This window comes from Atractosteus spatula, chromosome 27, assembly GCF_055471065.1.
Source record: "Atractosteus spatula isolate fAtrSpa1 chromosome 27, fAtrSpa1.hap1, whole genome shotgun sequence".
Taxonomy (NCBI): domain Eukaryota; kingdom Metazoa; phylum Chordata; class Actinopteri; order Semionotiformes; family Lepisosteidae; genus Atractosteus; species Atractosteus spatula.
Genome location: NC_142732.1, coordinates 11,441,918 through 11,461,978, shown reverse-complemented (window position 1 = coordinate 11,461,978; position 20,061 = coordinate 11,441,918). Strand labels below are relative to the sequence as shown.

General features: G+C 49.8%; 1 protein-coding gene across 5 annotated transcripts in view; it reads right to left on the bottom strand.

Annotated features, from left to right (window-relative positions):
• Nucleotides 1–20,061, bottom strand: part of LOC148814438 (unconventional myosin-Ic-like) — a 68,728-nt gene that overhangs the window by 12,867 nt on the left and 35,800 nt on the right. For 4 of the 5 annotated variants that reach the window (XM_088906705.1, XM_088906710.1, XM_088906707.1 and 1 more), the window contains 17 exons: nucleotides 12,659–12,814; nucleotides 12,334–12,449; nucleotides 10,894–11,092; nucleotides 10,294–10,374; nucleotides 10,026–10,205; nucleotides 8,136–8,234; nucleotides 7,279–7,392; nucleotides 6,867–6,938; nucleotides 6,437–6,556; nucleotides 5,638–5,720; nucleotides 4,996–5,101; nucleotides 4,528–4,608; nucleotides 3,995–4,086; nucleotides 3,487–3,581; nucleotides 3,287–3,333; nucleotides 1,945–2,025; nucleotides 468–573 (listed from right to left, as the gene is read on the bottom strand). In XM_088906705.1, coding sequence (XP_088762831.1) covers nucleotides 468–573; nucleotides 1,945–2,025; nucleotides 3,287–3,333; nucleotides 3,487–3,581; nucleotides 3,995–4,086; nucleotides 4,528–4,608; nucleotides 4,996–5,101; nucleotides 5,638–5,720; nucleotides 6,437–6,556; nucleotides 6,867–6,938; nucleotides 7,279–7,392; nucleotides 8,136–8,234; nucleotides 10,026–10,205; nucleotides 10,294–10,374; nucleotides 10,894–11,092; nucleotides 12,334–12,449; nucleotides 12,659–12,814 — 1,828 coding nt within the window. Of the gene's footprint in view, nucleotides 1–467; nucleotides 574–1,944; nucleotides 2,026–3,286; nucleotides 3,334–3,486; nucleotides 3,582–3,994; nucleotides 4,087–4,527; nucleotides 4,609–4,995; nucleotides 5,102–5,637; nucleotides 5,721–6,436; nucleotides 6,557–6,866; nucleotides 6,939–7,278; nucleotides 7,393–8,135; nucleotides 8,235–10,025; nucleotides 10,206–10,293; nucleotides 10,375–10,893; nucleotides 11,093–12,333; nucleotides 12,450–12,658; nucleotides 12,815–14,151; nucleotides 14,169–20,061 lie in introns of those variants that run through there. The other variant, XM_088906708.1, reaches the window with a different exon arrangement.

Below are 20,061 nucleotides of genomic sequence, written 5' to 3'. Positions count from 1 at the left end.
AGCAGTGGAACGTGAGGCGAACAAATGACAAACAAACGGGAGAGAAATCCGTTTGCCTACTTCATGACCAAATAGGAAATCAGTCAAAACACCCACCAATATCCTCAAACTACCAAAGCCAAAAAACAGGTCAGATTTCATTTTCAATCCAGATCATGGATTAAACAGGTCCTCACATACTAGCCCCAGGTATGGCCACCATCCTCTGCAAATAATCTGGACTGACTTGCAAAATCAAAACTCAAGAAAAATCACCCCTGAAACCTTAAACACACATTGTGCTCACACAGATGATCATGAAGCAGACAACGCAGAAGTCCGTGAATACCCAAACAGGGTGTTCCCTTCGAGCCTGAGGCTGAGAGAACGCATGCAGATTGATGTCCGAGTCCAGGAGCGTTCTTCCACCTCATCCCACACAGACACACAAGTACATATTGCTCATCCAGGATAAGAGCAAGAGTTACCTGCTTGTTTGGCATCGTTGGGCTTAATGCAGCGAATGTAGGAAGGCTCCTTGGACATCAGAATTTCCATCAACTTGGTCAGGCTGTTCTTGAACTGCGTAGCAGCCTATAGGAAAGGAGAGCAGAGCTTTTCAGTGGTGAACTGGAAAAGAGCCGCCTAGCGACGCAGCAGACTGAAGTTCCTCTGTGTACTGGGACGGGCCACGACAGTGACAGAGATGCCCAGTGGGGCACAGACAGGCTCACATTGTGCCACCCCATCAGCCAATCACCTCGGAGGTTGGTAGGAGGGGCTGCCCAATCAGAGAAGGAGGCTGGCTGTCTATGTGCCCACACTCAGCCCTGAAAACAGCCAATGGCCAACAAAAGTGCTAATTGTGAGGGTTTTCCAAGCTCAGCCTGCACCTGGCCTTGCAGAACTGAGCACATTCCTGTCTGTGATGGACAGGGCAGTGGGTGCTGCCCGCCTAACGCCACAGAGCTAGCCAGCACCTCTCGCTGCCCTTTCCTTTGAAAGAATAAAGACCTTCTTGTGCTCTTCTTTCCTCTCGCTCCTCCCCCTCCACTCTTTCCAGAAAGTATTAACTCAAGCAAGAAAAAAAATCTAAGCATCTAAGAGTGAAAATCCTTGAAAAGACACAAAAAAAACAGCTTGACAAAAGTAGAGAGGCGACACTGAACTTTTCGGAAACGCCAGCGCGTGTGGAAGAGAGTCCATCGGGGAAGCCAGCTGTGGCAATGGGGCTGAATCATCACTTCCATGGGTCAGAGCCAGACACGCGTTTTACCTGCTCCCCTGGCTCAGAACAAGGCATCATTATCAGGGCTAGAATAAGGAACAAGTCCCTCTTAATGAACTTGGGTTTTGGTGCCTCCAGCTGAAGGGTTGGGGTCAGAGGCAGAGCTCTGCATAGTGCCCTCTTTCCTAGATCTGAAACATGGTATCATGCTGTCTAGTCAGTCTCAGAAAGCCCTGTCCCCTAAAAGAAGCATTTCAGTTTGACCCCCGGTTGTTTAGTTTAACCTCTTAAACTCCCAGCCTCTCTCACCTACGATCTAAACCCTCACAGTGCCTTCTCTCTTTATCAATACTCAAACACACATTGAAATCTACCTTTGACTCACATGTCAAGAAGCTCACTCCCCAAAATATTCTATCCTTTATTTCATTCTGTTGATGTATGATTTTGCACATTGCCTGTTACCTGTTGTTGTTTTGCACATTACCTGTTGTCTCTGTTGTATTTACCTGTTGTATTTCTTTTCTTATACCATTGTGTTGTTGTTTTTTTGTACTGCTTACCATCTGAGAGCTAGCTAAATAGCATTTCGTTAAACCATATACCTGTGTATGAGTATAATGACCATAAACTTTAACTTTGACCACAGCGCCCTCCTGTGGACGACGCCCCTCATGCTCCAGCACACTGTGACGTGAGGAAGCGGCTGTGTCTGTGGGGGGGGGGGGGGGTCTCACCGTCTCGGGGCGCTTCTTGTCGCTCAGCTCCTCCCTGTCGAAGCAGCGGGTGATGATGGAGTTCTCCGACTGGCACATCACCTGCGGGACGGGCAGCTCGTCAGACAGGAGCAGACCACCTACACAACCGCCCCCTGGCCGTCGCTGTACACCCCGAATCCCAAACGTCTACCTCTGGAATGTGCTTCATCCGCTCAGGAAAAAACTTTCGCTTTCTCCTTACAGTTTCACTGCAGCTCCATGCTTCTCTTGACAGCTCAAATCACCAGAGTGAAGCCCAGAGAGACCAGCAGTAAATCCCCGAGACTGATGGGTAAAACTCGTGCCGCCAACTCAAAACACCTGTGTCCGATTCCCAGTAAAACCTACATCAGGATCTTGGACCAAGCCCCTGTCTGCTGCTGGCTCCTGCCGAACTGTGTTTCCTGACCTGTCGGCAGTATATTATCTACTCTTCTCTACCTTGCTGTTGTTCTTTTTACATCAAAGGATTCCACTATAAAACATCACGCTGGAACAGTGCAGGTGCTCTGTGGGATACAAACACTCATACTTAAATCGCAACCTTCCTTTCTTATAATGTAATATTATTTACAGTATAGCACTTTTAAAAGTGGCTTCTCAAAGCACTTTACAGAACCACAAAAAAAATATACACAAGACATACACAATGAAAATACACAATGAGAGGAGAAAGTAGATGGGGGTACAGAATACCGTAGGAGCAGAGGGGTAAGTAACAGCTCCAGGAAAGTAGAGGCTCTTCTAAAGAAGAAGGTTTTTAGTAGATTTGAAAGAGCTCAGGGAAGGTGCCTTAAGGACACTTATCCTTAAGGACAGTGTTGGGGCATAACAGGAGACTGGAAGATGTTTCAATACTAACCTTTTTTAGAAAGACATCAGTTTAACCCCATTTCTTTTTTCTGCTAGAAATGGCTACACAAAATGTAGCACTATCTGGCTGTTCCATTCCTTGTCATTAAGCTTCATTTCAGAAAAGTATATTTCTTAGTCTCCTGCGTGGCGATATGAGGATCTCAGATCTAACATGTCCATTGGAAGACCTCTATCTCAACAGGCATGCATATCCACACACCCCCCAAGCTTCCCAGCAGGGAGACAGTGGGTTCTTTGTCATGCTACATTCCTTTAAAACAAAAACTTTCCCATGGGGAGACCAGGAGTAACAGGGGGGGCTACGGCCCTGTGAAACTATGACTACAGAGGCTGCAGGAGAAGATAATCTCTGTCTGGGATCTCACAACAGAGCTGCATGATCTCATTACACAAACAAACATGACCAAGATCTAAGCTTCCTGTTTTCAGCTGACACCGGACTCACCTCCTTGAGGCTCCTGAAGAGTAGATCATTGTTCTTGTCCAGGAACCCTGGAAAACAAAGAGACAATCACATCTCTCTGCCAGGACTGCCGTGCTTGAGTCTGAACTGCTCCACCCACCGCGGTCAAACAGCAGGGAGTAGAATATTCCAAATCCTCCGAAGAGACACCCAGCCCAGTCGCTCGCCCCACCCCCCCTCACCGTTGACGTTGTAGTTCACCTCCCCAGCGTAGTGCAGCAGGCGGAACTCCTCACGGCCCATCACCTTGCGCGTCTTCCCATCAGCAAGCTTGTGTCTGAAACAGGCAGGCGTCTAGCGTCACCACACTGGACACCAAACAGCGGATCACGGACCCAGGCACTCAAGGGCGTGAGGGTCTCCAGTGACTCGGTGCTGACAGGATGTCTTGCTTGCTCGTAACTACTAGACTAATCTTTCAGCTTCCTGCTCAGTTGGAGTGGAGCGAACAGAACCTTTTGAATTTTTCTGATATCCAACATGCTGGGAGCAATTATCTGCATGGGACATGAAGGAATGAAAGATAGAAGATACATGCAATCCATGCAGCAGATCAACATTCAGCAGTAAACCGAATGGGCACGCTGTCCTGTTGAGTGGGATGAGGACCAAGACACGGTCACTTTGGGTTTCCTACAGAAAAAGCAGAAGCCGCCTTATTGGCTGAGGTCTCCTGGGGGCTGGACTCACGTGACAAAGTGGGCGTGTCCTCCCAGCGTGTCCTCCAGCTTCTCGAGGAAGGTGATGTCACTCGCGTCTCCGGGGCGCAGGCACTCTTCATCCTGAGGGGTGTGAGGGAGAGAGGCAAGAAGGAACATCAGTTACTGCACCAATACAGCAGGCTGGTGCTTCACAGCTCCATTTAGGTGACAATTAGCAATACAATTATGTGACTGAGTCTTTCCCATGAAAAACGAAGGTCAGGAGCACCGGGTTTTAAAAAAACTTTGCTTGGGCTTTTGGGATGGTTATTTTGGGTAGCAGAAAATGGGAATCTATAGCAGAAACCTTAAGTTTCATATAAATCCCAACCAAACTCTAGGCTCTGTAAATGAAGGGGGTCTAGCGATTTTAACCATCACTCCTGATCCTTGTCTTTCTCTTCCCAAGACAGACTTTCTCTTCTTTACAGCCAGAGGAACAGTGATGCGCAGAGAGGCAGAAGGTGAGGTGTGGAGCCCCAGACAGGCACCGGAGGTGGGGGGGGAGGCCTGCAGACTCACCAGCACAGAGATGATGCCTTTAAACTTCTCCTCCACTAAGTCACAAATGATCTTGTTGTTGAAGTACTGCACAGGCTCCCACTGTAACACACACAGCAGTGTCAATCACTGGAACCACAGGACACACAAATACCAGCCTCTTCTCGAAAACCATTCTGAGTAGCAGCAGTGCTTATGGTAAAAGCATCACTTCAAATGTTGAAAATTACAATAAATTCTGAAAATTCTCATGGCTATAACTCCTTATAGGATGATGCCACAAACATAAACAAGATGTTTGATGGAAATGTAAGCTCCTGTCCCAGCTGGTCTGTTAGCGCTGTTCAGTTTCCATAGTCGCCCAGAAACAGCAGACCTGCCCTCCCTGACCGCTGGACAGCAGAATGAGTTTGCGCTGCAGAGGAAACGGCTGGGATTTGGGGGGGGGGGGGGGGGGTTGGGGGAGAGGCCGGCTGGTGGCAAGATTACCGTGATGCCCTCAGACTCGTACTCCTCCTGCTCCGACTTCAGCGTCAGCTCGATGAAGAGCTGCTGCAGCTTCTCGTTGCAGTAGTTGATGCAGAACTGCTCGAAGCTGCGGGGACACACAGCACGTCACCTGGGCCTGTGCTCGAGTGCAAAGGACGGTCACATCCTTCCTACCACAGTCAGAGCCGGCTAATCTGTAGCCGAGCACAGTGAAGGCGAGGTACAGCACAGACAGGGTAGTGCCCGTTACAGACCCTGAGAAACCATTGTCAATGTGCCAAACAAGGTGAAACAAAGCCAAGCACGTGTGCCACAGTACACTCACCAGGAAGTGTGAATCAAAGGATTAAATATGACTAATTGTTAGAATTAAGCAGCTCAATGCCCATTATTACCTCACTCTGAAATGGTTTAACCACACACAAGACATTTCTTAATCGGCAGAATCGGCAGAAGCTGTGTAAAGCTTATTCATCTGGTGTTTTGAGTTTCATAATCGATAACTCTACTAGCCAATCATTAACGGCACAGACCTTTCTTTTCTTCATTGTAAACTGTGTACATGTCTGAAGCAGCACCTTGAACCACAAACCCGCAAAGCAGAAGGAGCCGGTGTCTCTAGAACGGGCAAGGAGCTGTTACCTGTTGTTCTGGAAGACTTCAAACCCGTAAATATCCAAAAGCCCAATGACAGCCGCGCTCTTACTCCCTGGGTACACTGGGTCCTGCCGAGAAAAGACAGAGCAAGAGGGAAGAACATAGTCAGTCCTACACAAGCCAGACCCTACCACTGAGACATGTGAAACAGACATGACTGTACTGCATCGTTTAAGAAACAAATTCTTACTCAACAGAGAATGAAACAACAGATGAATAGCAGATCAAACTCAATCAAGTGAAATCAAAAGGAATGTATATATGGTATCACAGTAACCACTGAACCCCCTGTAGCTCTTACTGCAGATGGGTGCTGATATACTCCCTATTATGGGTGCCTGCTGCCATGTCGCACAAACGCAGTTCTGTCCGAAACTATGGGCAACATGTACTGCCCTCAGTAAATGAAATACAGGAGACTGCAAGTGGACAGCAGAAAACTGGCCCCATTCTTTCCGTGACAAGTTGTTGAGCTGTAGGCAAGTAGCTGACATCTGCCCCTGCCAGTGCCCTATTAATTTCCTCCCTGCATTTTCCATCTGAAGACCATGTGCATGTAGGACCGAAATCAGAAGGTGTTCCTTTACACAAAGCATTGCTGTTGAGGTTGCTTCCAGGAGATCCTTCAAGAAGCAGGTGATCGAGATCCTCAGACCACTTAGCAACGTGAGAAGGGATGGCCTGTCTCCAGTCACGTTCAGGGGAGCCACACAGGGCCTGCCGTAATGGCATGGAGTCCCCCTGTCGCTGTGTGGCCAGGAGGGAATGGGATTGGTGTGTTTACCTTGTAGGCCAGGGACTCGTTGATCTTATTGACCAGCCAGGAGAAGGTTCTGCCATAGATGGCCTTGGACAGGGCGTCCCGCGCATAAGCAGCCTGCTCCAGATTCAGAGGGCTCATCAGCTGCACAGAGAGAGGGTCACAAGAGAAAATATCCGGTTTGAGTCATGCTGTAGGTCAGCTGGGAAACCTCCATGGAAAATTAAAGGGACATTTAAATGGAGGTTTTACAAAGAACAGAACCTTGTTCTACAATTTTAATTCTCACTGGAGACATTCACAATGGGCTCAATTCAAAGACAGACAACAAGAACTCTCAATCAGTAACAGATGGCAGAACGGGTCACTGTGAGCCGACGAACTGGGGAAACCTCTGAGTTTATAACCCGAAACCCCAACAGACGAGACTCAGCTTTGAAGTCTGCAAGCCTACCTCCTCCCCTTTGGCGGTGATCTTCTTGTGGGTCAGAGCCTCCTTCAGAGCACAGCCCTCCACTCCCAGCAGCTGCAGAGGAGACAGGGGGGTGGGGGGGGGGGGACAGGTCAGACACCAGACACTGGTAAAGGGCCTTTGCGACAGAGTAACCCTGGCTCAGTTGTGTTCAGTCACGTCTAAGTGAGCAAAACATTCTTATATGCAAAAGCACTGCCGACATTTTCTGGAATAACTGGAAACGCCTGGCGCACAGCTCATACCAACCAGCAAACATCATCTTACTGCTGCTCTTGCCTTAATGGATACGAGATTAAAGAGAGAACACTCAAGACTTTCACTTGCTCAGTATTGTTTTACACTTGGCGATACTGCTCATTACTGATGCAGTGGTGGTCCCCCAGGTACGTACCCTGGCCAGGTATCGGAAAGGTGTTTCTGTGGTGATGAAGGCATTGCCGCCCTCCTCCCCTCCAAACTGCACGTTGCCCAGGTGCAGCACGCTGGCGATGATGTTGAGCAGCTCCTGTGGAAGAGGGGCTCAGTGAGGTAGGGCTCCTACATGCACGCGACATTCCGACTTCACTGCCTGTCCCTTACAATCCAGCTGCTCCACCACTGATCTGATCCTACAGATGTCATTCAGAGCACCATACTCTGAAAGGATTGAAAGAATGACCCAAATCAGCCTGCTAAAGCTGCTCACTTTCATGCTTTCAAGCTACATGTAATATTCCACTGCTTGAACTCCGTATTCCTCCATTCTCATGTTCTTCTCTTCGAACAGACTAGATAGAGACATACCCACAGCTGGCCTAGAGCCTATAAATAAATTACACACGTTACCACAGACAGATCACCAGCCAGGCTGCCTGTCCGCCTTGTATACCCTTACTGCATGGGTCTGCACTGATCTCATACAGAGACGCAGTGGTGCAGCAGGCAGGGATCTGGGTCTAGAAACGTCACGCTGAATTCTCTGCTTTGCCTGCAGCCTGTGGCTTTCCACCTGCAAAGCCTTTGAAGCAGCAGCAAAACTTTCAAAGACAGCTCAAACCTACACCTCGCACTGTACCAGATTTGTAACACTCATATGTGTAGTACTAAACCACATTTAGGAATAGTGATTTAGGAACAACGCTGTAAGACACGACCCCTTCTTATTCTTGCACCAGGTCCATAGCGCGAAACACTCCGATCGGAAAGGCCAGTGAGCGGAGAGCACAGTGCGTCTCCAGAAGAGGAGCCGTGACAAACGGGCACTCTCACCTCCACCTCGTCTTCACCGAAGCCGATGACGGACAGGGCCTTGCGCACCAGCTTCCAGTCGTTCTTGTCGTTGATGGAGCTCACCTTGGGACAGTTTCCCTGCAAAACATGATGCCACAGTTGCAAAGGTCAGTGGGCTTTAATCTTTAACCCTCTTCTCGGAGCTCCTGGAGATGAGCCGCACAGCAGGCTAGCAGCGAAGGCGTAACGTAACTCTTATTTAATTACTAGTTCTGTCACCTAATTAAGATCAAAGTAAAATTAAATGAAGGACAATAAAGTTGTGGAGCTGCCAACCTAGGATCCACCTAAAGAATTTTGTGAGGGAACAGTTCAATGAACCTGTTAAAACCTGAATGAACTCTGTGACCATTTATCTTTATTTTAATTTAATTCAAAGCATAAGGTACCTTCTTCACATCAAGGCTACTGTCTCCTCTCCTTTTGTGAGACATTCCCATAACAAGCCTCGATTGTTTAAAGTAAAAACTCCCTACATGTCAGTCTTGAAGTCAGGAGAAACCAGGGTGAATCCGGCTGCGAAGTGAGACGCTGGCCTGGAAAATGGTGGGTTTAGTCCGTTTCTGAACTTCTGCTCTTGGCAGAGAGGGGGTGCAGCCCAGCCTGCACTTCGGTGTAGCTCGGGAAGAGCCGACCGCTCACAGAGCCTCAGAGAAGAGCGCCAGCCTCCTGGGAAAGGACAAACTGATGGACACCTAACCAGCCTCAGATGGGCCTCATGCAGCTGAGCAGTGCAAAGACACAAGAAACCACCCTGGAATCATGGGAAGGCGCAGACAGGCACGCCAACTGTGCCAAAGTACAAAAAGACAAACTCCCGTGATAAATGTAAAGGCACAACATGTGCCACGATATCTTTCCAAAAGGGCATGTCTCCACTCTCTCTGGGGGTACAACCGACAGGACGAGTCGCAGGGTCCAGCTCTTTAATTTCTCTATTGTTTTTAATAAACTTTTTTTCACGCATGTAAGAAGGGTGAAAAAACTTCACATTCTGTTGAATTCCTGAGTGAATTGTTCTTCAGCTGTTGCTATGATGGCAGGTCTTGGCGTTCCAAGCCTCCATTGCACGTGTCTGCAGGTGATTGCAGGTCTTATCAGTGAAATGAGCCATAAGCTTCAGGCGCCAGGAGAGCAGTCACATCGCCTCAGTGCTAGAAATACTGCCGGAGCAGATCAACGAGAGACTCGCCTGGAACTCGCACCGACTGACCAAGTTGAACAGGAAGATATAAAAATTCATACTCGGTCCTGTTTAGTAGCGAACCCCTCTTCTGTGCAGGGCAGCCTTTTATGTCTCTAGGGTTGGAGTTTAGGTTCATATGGGAACTGAGAAAAGTACCAGGTTAGAGATCAGCAAAGATTAGGCTGGTTACAGAATGGGTGATCACTTCTACCAACACATATCGATTCTGATTGTTTTCCAATAAGAGTTTGAACCAAAACGAATAAGTACAGCATAATGTCTCTTATTATTTCAAAGTAGACCTCTTAAAAACAGACATGAGGCTTTGGATACAAGTTAAAACGTGGGCACACTAAATATCTACAGCCTTCACAGCAACTCTGTTGAGATCAGTGGGATGGGTAGCTTATTTACTGCCAGTTACGCCTAGCAAAGCTTTCTGAGGCAAACCCACCATGAAGACTGCACGTACTGTAAGAGCTCAGTCCAGGAAACTCCAAGTGGAGGTGTGTGAGGAAACTCCAGGTGGAATACAAGAAGATAACACAGATGAGAGGGGGCCATGTGGCCCATCCAGCTTGATTATGTCTCACAGCTGGTCAAAGAGAAGACCTGCACTGTGACCTAATGGCCAAGGGGCTGGCTTGCTGGGTTCTGAAGGAGGTGGCCAGGCCGAGCCTCACCTTGACCAGGTACTGGTACTGCTGGGCGTTCCTCTCCAGGCCCAGCCGGCGCAGCAGGTCCTCCTCCCCCCCCTCGATCAGCTGGTAGAAGATGTGGAAGTTCCGCTCGCCATGATTCTGGTGGACAACCCGGGACTTCTCCAGCAGGTAGTTCAGGATGTGCCCCCCCACCGGAGCCCCCTGCGGGGACACACACAGACAGACGTGCAGCCAAGGGCGGCGTCATCCAGCGGGGAGTAGGGGAACGGAAGGGGAGAGAAAGAGGTACCTTGAAATCAAACTGAATATCCATATATTTGCCAAATCTGCTGGAGTTGTCATTCCGAAGGGTTTTGGCATTTCCAAATGCCTGTAAAAAATGAGAGAGAGGAGACATTTAGCAAAATGTTAAACATGCATCTCTCTCCATGAATGGTGCCTATTTATCTCACTTTGAATGATCTACCTGGTTAGTATATCTGGTCCCCATATGTGAGCTTCCCAAAACCGAAGCACATTAACCACCTGGAGAACCAGCTGTTTCCTTTTCAGTTTTACTGGGGCCAAAAACACACAGGAAGCAGACAGCAGTCAAGAAGGACAGACACCCCAAAACCACACCCGGAAGGCTGATGACCAAGCTGAGACCAAACAGCTGAGAGGCCAGAAGCAAATCTGCAGGTGGTTTTTATATATTTTTAAGTTTAAAAGATTTCTTTGTTCTTTCTGGCAGAATAGTAAAAAAAATACTCTGTGAAGGAGGTCTGAGTGGACGGTCAGCTTTCTTTGCCACTTGGTACATCGCTAACCCAAGTTGCAGGCTCTGCAGGAGCACAGTTTGCACAGGAACCACCTCTGGAAAACTCAAGGGCAGTCAGTGGTCACTCACCTCCAGGACGGGGTTGGACTGCAGCAGCCTGTCCTTCACCATCTCCACCTTGTCGCTGGCGGGGCAGGTGAGCGCGTAGTACTGCAGGATCTTCTTGGACGCCTCCGTCTTGCCCGCCCCACTCTCGCCCGAGATCAGGATGCACTGGTCCCGGCGCTCCGTCCGCATGGCGCGGTACGCGTTGTCGGACACGGCATAGCTGCGTGGAGAAAGCCGAGGGTTACGGCGGTACCGGCAGCTGGGTCTGGCAGGGTAACCCAATCTTCCACCAAACCTTGATTTTCCAGATCTTCCATCTTCCACCACAGGCACAGATCCATAGCCACAGAGCCACTGGGCCAGAGCGGTGGCTCTGTGACTAAGGATCTACGCCTGTGGCTGGAAGGTTGCCAGTTCAAATCCCGCAGCCGGCAGAGGAATCCTACTCCGTTGGGCCCCTAAGCAAGGCCCTTAACCCCAGGTATAAATGGCTGACCCTGCGCTCTGACCCCAAGCTTCTCTCTCCCTATCTGTGTGTCTCATGGAGAGCAAGCTGGGGTATGTGAAAAGACAAAATCCTAATGCAAGAACTTGTATAGGGCTAATAAAGTGATCTTAACTTAAACAGCACCCCTGCTGGGCACTTTGTGCTTGCAGCGCTGTCCGTCAGCCCCAGTGTGCAAAGCGCTTAATGACAAACTGCTCACATTGGCCCTCCACTGGTGCACAGTGGAGGGCCCAACGTATATCTAGCCTGGTACCCAGGTGGCTGTGTCACACCAATTGCTGCCAGAAGGTGGGTCAGATGCATCTCCCAAGACCACAGAGCTGGTGCAATTTATAGAGACTCTCCCTCCCTGAACCCCCCCCACAATCCTCAGCCTAAGCACATGGCTCTTTTTGACAGAAAACATGGGGGACATCGAGAGGAAACTGCTCAGGATTTCTAGCTCATCGCAGCATAATGCGCTCCTTGTTCGAAAGGGAATCTTGGTCTCCTAGCAACCATTTAAACAGCAGACAAACACAGCAGAGAGGTGCGGCACAGTGGGCAGGAAGTCAGCCTTGCCAGGAGCCTCTCTCGCCCTCTGCCTGCCGTGCCCGAGAAGTCCCTCCTGCTACCCGCCCCCCCCCGAGACGGTGTCCCAGCCCAGCACTGCTGCCCGCTGAACTCCAGGGGCACAACAGGTACAAGTACAGGTTAATCCCCCCCCATTGAAGAGTAGCAAAAGAAACAATGTTCACAATGCCACCTGAAAGAGGTTCAACAGCTGGAATGTTATTTCTTCTTTTCAGTGTGGAATTAACCTTTACGAGTTGCTCTGCAGCGCCCTGCTTGCACTCCCACAGACGCACAATGTTCTCCATCTGCGATGCCATGTTTCAGCTAGACTGACATCACAGTGCAAGTGCTGCACCTCTGTTATCTCGCCAGAGCTGGGGAATGAGGTGGACACTCACATGTGAGGCGAGACTTCATAGAAGTTGACCCCTCGGTATCTCTCCATGTGCTGCTTGGTGTAGATCTCCAGCTCCTTGTACGGGTTCACCGACACCAGAACCGACCCGATGTACGTCTGTGAAGATACAGTCCGGTAATTAGATCAGAATGATTGACATGCACAGCAGTGACTCGAAATCTAGTCAGATATTTTGCTCTATGACGTTTACACTTATAGTATGCATCAACATTTGGGTTGAGCTTGTGTGCTAGGCACAAGATTCCTTCTGCTGTGTTTGTGCCGTCTCGAGTTTGTGCTTGGTGTTGACACGCAGGTTGCCTTACATAGATGAGGTTCTCCTTGAACCTCTTGCGCAGGTTCTCGATGAAGGCCGCCTCGCTGGTGTAGTTCTCCAGGAGGACAAAGTCCTGGACTCCCACGCGGTCCCGTGCGGTCAGAGCGCTCTCCATCATGACCCGCACACCGTCACTCCCCACCGCCTGCACCGAGGGACAGAGCAGCAGGAGGTTAAAAAAAAAAACTATACATCTGTAGTGGTGAAATCACAAAACAAAAAAAGGAGGTCTGCTATATTAAAAAAAGTATGGAACTAGAAAAAAGCATGTGGCAGCTATTTATTGCACAGTGTGTAGAGTTCACAAACATCCCTGTATTGTCAGAGCATCCTGTTCAGAACCTGTGTGGACGCGCAGCAGAAATCTGTTAGCCCCCCCACACTGTGCAGGACAAGCGCCCAGACAAGGGGCACAGGTACTCTGTGCCAGGGCTGCAGAGACTTCCCCCTCAGTCCATAACACAGCAAACCTCTGCAAAAGACACTGGAAAACTCTCCCTGCCCTACCCCACCAGCCCCCGGAAAACCAGAGCTGACCTCATCGTCTTCCAAGCTTCTAGTTGCAATTAATCCATTTTCTAGGATGGTAGTTTGCGTTTTGCGCATCAGATCACGGAACCCACTAAGATCCATGCCGGACGGGTGTCGCTGTCTCCCTGCGCACAGCAGCGAGCTGGAGTCTGGGGCTCTCAGCTCAGCGAGGAGCGGGGAATTGGAGGAGGGATCGAACGCCCTGGGTTATACAGAGCAGCTGGAGCTGCTGTTGTTGTTATTGACACGGGAGTCTCTGGCTCCCAGGAAAGGGGGGGAGACAGCGCCCCCTAGGGATAAGAGAGACTCATAATTGAAGAAACAAGCTGGCTCAGCAGCTGGAGACATAACCCTTGAGCGTCTGGGAGAGCGACTGCTGCAGCTGTGCCCGTCCCTCTCGGGCACCAGGAACTCTCCCTCCCTCGTCTGCTCCTTAGTAAAGAAGCTCCTTCTGTGTGCAGCAATGGCCTGTTTTAACACAGGAAATGGTGCAATTGCTTTTTTTGATGGTATTTTTTTATTACTGAAAAGCTGCGAAATGCCTCACAAATTAAACGTTTGGCCCTTCTTTAAGTCACGTCCCTTTTAACGGTTAGTCTTGTGCCTTCCTGAAGTCCTGAAGCGGGTGCTGCTGGCTGGCGTCAACATGCCACCTGTTTCCCCCCCGGCCTGTCCGGCTCCAGGGTGGCAGAGGGGTGATAACTGGTCTTCAGGGAGGGCCAGTTCCTTCCCCTTCCTCACTAAGCTGACAGATTCCTCACTCACTCCACTGTCAGTTAATTAGGCCTCGAAGGAGTAGGCGCACCCAGCACACACGCGAGAGAGAGTTGAGAGTGTCTGAGCACACAGCAGCACCTGCGACCGTCGGAGCAGGGCAAACACACCGGGCTCGGTCACGTGACTGCCAGCTGAACACCACCCTCCCCACACGCAATCGATCAGCTCACTCACTGTGCTCAACCGGTCCTAATCCTCTCCTCCTTCTCCCAGGGCTCACTTGCCTAGAGAGATAACAGGTGGGCAAACTTCACACTCATCAACAGTAAGCAGACTGCTCCTGAGCTCTTCATAAAAGACAGAACAATAGAAAGAAAGGTCGGTGCTTGGCACCTGCAGGACTTTAACAAACCATGTCAGACATTTTCTCCCTCCTCCTGGTGTAAAAGGTTGTGCCCTTGGCGTCAGTCAAGGGTCATTTCCCCCGGGTGGCACTTAGGGTTGTCCTGTACTGCAAACAAAGTCTTGATTCAAGTTCTAACAGTGCTGAGTGTATACAGGCCCTACTGTATTGCTCAGAGCGCCTGCATTGGGGTGCTGTCTTGCACTGCCCGAGGGGCAAAACTTTACAACCAGCAACACGCAAAACTTCTCTGTGCTCTGGGTCCTGAACAGAAAAAAAAGAAATAACGACTTCTAGCTTTCTTCAGGAACAGCACTGCTGTAAAAGCTGAACATTGTTTACAAAGCTGTTTACAGTGGGGCTCGGTGAGCTGAGCTCAGGCACCTCAGGACACACAGTGCCCAGCCAGGCTTCAAGGCCTTTCCCTGCACAACAAAAATCACAACTGGTTAACTTGACTGATAAAGCACAAGTTCAAGGTACGCATCTAGTGACAGAGAAGAAAAGGGGAAAGCAGATAATTTTCCTACTTACATCATTTTGCCAATGAGAGAGACTGAAGCCTTGCACTGCGGCAAAACGCTTGGAGTGTGATTTTTGTGATCTCACTTTCTTTCTTCTCACTCTCCTCTCGCACACAGCACCCAGCCCCCCCCCCCCCCCACCTGCCGTGCCAGAGGAAAGCAAGAGGGACACGCGCTTGTTCTTGCTAAATCCTTTCTGCTGCTCCACAAATCCGTGTGGAAACGGGACCCATGCTGGCTGGTTCTGAGCCAGAGCACAGGCACAGATCATTTTCACTCCACGGCACCAGGGGGCGCCGCCGAGCCCGCTGTAAGCCCAAGATGCACTCTGAGAGAAGGGCTGTCAGCATAGTGCACCAGAACGCTCACTTTGAAAAAGCCCTAATCAAACAGGCAGGAAAAATTATATCAGATTCTTCCCACATCCTCAACTCTGAATCTCAACTTCTTCCTTCTGGCAAACATTTTAGGGTTCCCAAATGTAAGTCAAACAGATACAAACATTCCTGTGTTCCACTCTCCATTAAAGCTGTCAATGCAAATGTCAAGGATAAACTCAATTTTGACTCTTACAACCCACATGAGTGCAACATGTTTTGTGAAGTGTTATAAATGTTACATGTTATGCGTTATGCTGTACAATAGAATGATGTACAATGTTTTTCTTACTTACTTTTTGTAATAGTATAATGTGCAATGTTTGTCTTCTCTTTTTTATGCATTCTATTTAAATGAGTGCTGGGTATCCATTAAAAAACTCAGGGGACAATACAATTTTATCTTACCACACATCAGCTAGCAATGGGGAGGAGAGCAGAGTGATGAAGCCAGTTCAGAGATGGGGATTATTAGGAGGCCATGATTGGTAAGGGCCAATGGGAAATTTGGCCAGGACGCTGGGTCATGACTATCAACAGTGCGATAAGGAGCCACACAGAAACAGACCTACTACAAGTTATTAATGAAGCATCTGCTGACAAAATGTACTTCTACCAATTAATAACCAGTCAACTGTCTGAAAGAAGTGTGCTGGACACGCTGCAGAACTGCTGTGGATTGGACAGAAAGGTGCGGCTGTGCCCGACCTTTGACCTCCGCACTCCCGGCGCTTCGACACCTCGCTCGAGCTCGGCTCCTTCCCCGCAGCAGCCCACCTCCTGAGAGAACAATGGTGCTGCTCCAGCAGTGGACTGGGGGGCCGGCATCTCCGGGGGGCCATTAGGGCTCGGCACACCCCCCCTTCCCACATGCGGCTAATGGCTTCTGCAGCCGGGGAGGACACAACAGTGGCCGCGGGCCAGGCCGCTCCGCAGGCCAGCGATATCGGAGCAGGATCGGGGGCGCCACGCCCAGCCGGGAGAAATGAGTCAATGCAGAGAGGTTCCTCTGCTTGTTTTCCTTGTTCCCTTCTCGGGCCGGCCAGGAGCCCTGCCAACACCGCAACGTCACTTTTTCCAGAGCCGACCGCGGACAAGCACTCGGGCTCCGCGCTCTCTCCCACAGATGGGCCGAGGTCCAAGACCCTCTTCACAGGGAACCCCCCCCCCCAGCTCCTGTCGCTCCTGGACGAGCCCTCCAGGAGACCAGAATTGTTGTGGAGGCTCCGAGAGGTCAGCAGAGGGACAAGCGGTGGGGGTAAGACGATCAACAGTGGACAGATGCGCTGCCGTTGTGCCAATGGCAGGCTGCGTGCCGGCGAGGACGCGGCGCTCCACCTGCTGGGAGAGGGATGGGGCCGGCACTCATGCTAGAGCAGGCAAAACCCGAACAGTAACGCAGGCAGGCGAGATCAGCAAAACTTCATGTCAAACAGCCATGGGGCCAAAGCTTGTTATCCTCCTGAGCGCTAGCAGGTTTCTCACACAGGCGGGGTTTGCAGCCTCTCCGCCTCTGCAAGGGGTCTTGGGAAACTATTCCATATGGTCAGTTTATAAGAAGGTCAAGATCTGGCAAGAGATGCGCTCGGGTCCTGCTCAATAAACCCAATATTTGGGTTTGACTCGCTTCCACTGTCATTTACCAAAACTAAAAAGCACCTCCATTCTGTCCGGTAAAGTGTCTTCTTGAACCTTCAAGGGAGCCCACAGGTGTGTGCTCTGTTCCTGATGTGGCTTAACGAGGACACGACACAGGGTTTTTATGTAGGGGCTGGATCCATGTCATTGCCTAAGACCTCTGTATTTTCCCCCAACAGTTCATTTTCTAATATTCTACCACCCATATGAAGACCCACAGTCTGAAAACTCTCCTAAACACTTGAAAAATATATCATGACGTCCTCTGAAGCAAAATTCATAAAGCATTACAGTAAAAAGCATACAATCCGAGCTGAAATTCAGTTTTGTTGAATTGTGCTTCATGCTTCAACATGACACCGACACACTGATTCAGCCCTTCCTCTGATTCAGTTTCTAGTTCCTCTCCAGAGCTGAGAAATCAGGCACCCTGACCCCATTCTGACCCCCCTCAGCTGCTCCCGAGGGTCTCGTTTCTCGGGGTCACCCTTACAGCCAGCACACCACCCCTCAGCCCAGACTGCCACACAGCAGTGCCAACATGTCCTGCAGCCGCTGGGCACAAGGGAGCTTGGGAAACAAGAAAGCCAGGGCACGGGTTCGACTCCGAAGTGTGAAACTGTGAAAGGGGAGCAGTGTGGGGAAACCGCGGTGCAGGCGGTCTCTCTCTCTGACCTGAATTAAACCTCCAACCAGCTGCAATGGCAACACAACACAGGCCAGTCATGATGTGGATTTCAAAGTGTCTGACTGACTTTTGTAACTCTGAGCCAAAATATTTTTGAAGCGTTGCAAATGGGACATAAGCAACAAAAAAAAAACTCCCAAAAATGCAATGAAATCTCAAAAATGTGCTAATCCCCCACCCCCAGCCCTGGGATCAGCACCAGCTCCGCACTCTGCTTGTGCAGCTCAGAGTGTCGACACCCGGAGATGAGCCTCCTGAGCCAACACCAGCCTTTCACACATTTTTACAACGGCGCTGCCGTTTTCACAGAACCGCTAATCGGCCCCCTGTCTCGCAGGCTGCCTGAAGGCTCTCTGCTAAACAGGTTGGACAACAGAGAACATCAGTGTTTACGGAAACACTGGCGTGTCCGGAACAGTCTCTGTCGTGCCAAAGAGTCCGATTCCCTGGGATACTTCAGGAAGCAGCTGACATCACCTGATCTGACAAATGGGGCAGCTTCTTGTTTGTACTAGTAGTTCTCATGTTTCAGCCTCGCACCTGTATCTGGTCTTAAAAGACCACAACACAATCAGAGCCAGGGTACCGACAGAAATCTTTATGTTTCCTGCATCCGCGACTCATACCCTGCCCTGCTCTGTGCTCTATAAGGCATCAGATTTCCTGCTACCAAACTTCAGACAGACCTTGTACTTTTCCAGCAGTGTGTCATCAGTACTGCCAGGGCAGTGCCCGACGCGTAAGAACATGCTCGTCACGTCCTTGCAGGAACTGAAGGGCAGGGGCAGGACGGGTGAGACAACACTATATGCCCTTGGCAACACCAACTCACACCGTCATTCACCAACACTTGCACGTGTGGTCAGACACAGGCGCTATATAACATTTTCGGCTACTAAAAACCTCCTGTTTGCAGGGGAGCTCAAAACCTGGGTTCAAAGAGCTCAGTGAGCCGCCAAGCACGTCAGCTTTACTAACACGTCACTCTGAGCGCCCTGTGCCAAAATACCGCACCGCTGGAGCTGCATGGAGAGGGAGGGACAGACACTCACGAGCTCGCAGCCACAGACAGTAGAGTGCTCCTTCTACCTGGCCAGCACAGCAAAATCAGGAGACCGTTAGGATTAAGCAGAACGTGGATCTCAGTAAATAGAGTTACTGAGTTGCCCCAAAGCCAGGATAATCCAGCAAGCATAGAATGGAGCATCAGACGTGTGCATTAGATTTATACAGGGCCTAATGCTGATGATCATGTATAAGGTTCATTTCTAGGCCATACCTCGGGAAAACTGGGCAATTCACAAACACCAGAGATGACAAACATGCAGCCTAGACCCAAAGGACCCTACAGGTTTCGGACCCCTAGTGTGACCCTGAAGGGGAGAGAAGCACAGCAGCTGACTGGTCAGCGATCAGCATCTGCAGCAGCAAGCAAAGGAGGAGACTATAGACGCTGCCCTCTGTGGAACCCGTAGGAGAGATGGCACGTCTCTCACTGACACCGCTGCACGTCCACAAGCACATTTTGGCCAAGCCAAGCCCACCTACGCCCAGTGCTGCCCAGTCACTGGTGCAAAGACACCTGGGGAACTGTGGTCTCAAGCAGTGATTCACACAGTTCAGGTTTGGTCAATATGGCTCAGCCTGGCTTCATAGGGAACACTTTTGCTGGTGAAGAGCTACTGTATATACATACACTATTCATACAATTTCAGACAATGAAGGAGAAGAAATCCCTAGACTTGTATTGTGCTTTGCACCCCAAAGCATCCCACAACACTTTAGAAGGGAACCCACTTCAACCCCATAGGGGTGACAAACAGCAGCAACCCCAGTGCACAGATCAGGGGGAGGCATGAGACCTGCTGCGCTGAATTAAAGGGAAACTTCAGGTAGTCCAGTGTAAGCAAGACTACCTAAAGTCTTAACACCCTCTAGTCTTGTAAAACAGGTCCATGCAGTTTTTAATGACCAAGAGGTCAGGAACTCAGGAGTTCAGCATCTCCTCTGAGGCACCTCCTGTATCCTTTCCCTAGTCACCATCCTGAGACACTGCTTAGATCCAGAAGCGAGAGCGACCCCTACTGGGCCACCAGGTAAGAGCACACACACATATGGACAGTAGTTTAAGCCACCAGGTCATTCAGTCGAAACCCTGTGTGCGTTTGTGACTCGAACACTCAGTCTCACACTTCTGAATTTCCCCTGGAGTTCCTGAGAAAAGCTCAGGATCTTGTAGGTGTATACTGCAAAATCCTCAAAACAAGGTATTCGCATTGCTGAGAACACATCCGCTATTATGAGCAAAAACCTGTTATTGCTTTTGCTTAGGAGTCCAGGGCAACTAACTAAAATATAGAAAAATTTACAAGCAAGCATTATGCAGGGACAGTACATGATGCAGGTGCTTCACTAAAGCAAAGAAATAATAACTATAACATATTCCATGTGTACAGTAAGCCAAGCCAGTGCAAGCAGCAAAATACATTACTAACTGGAGAATTCCACTGTAAT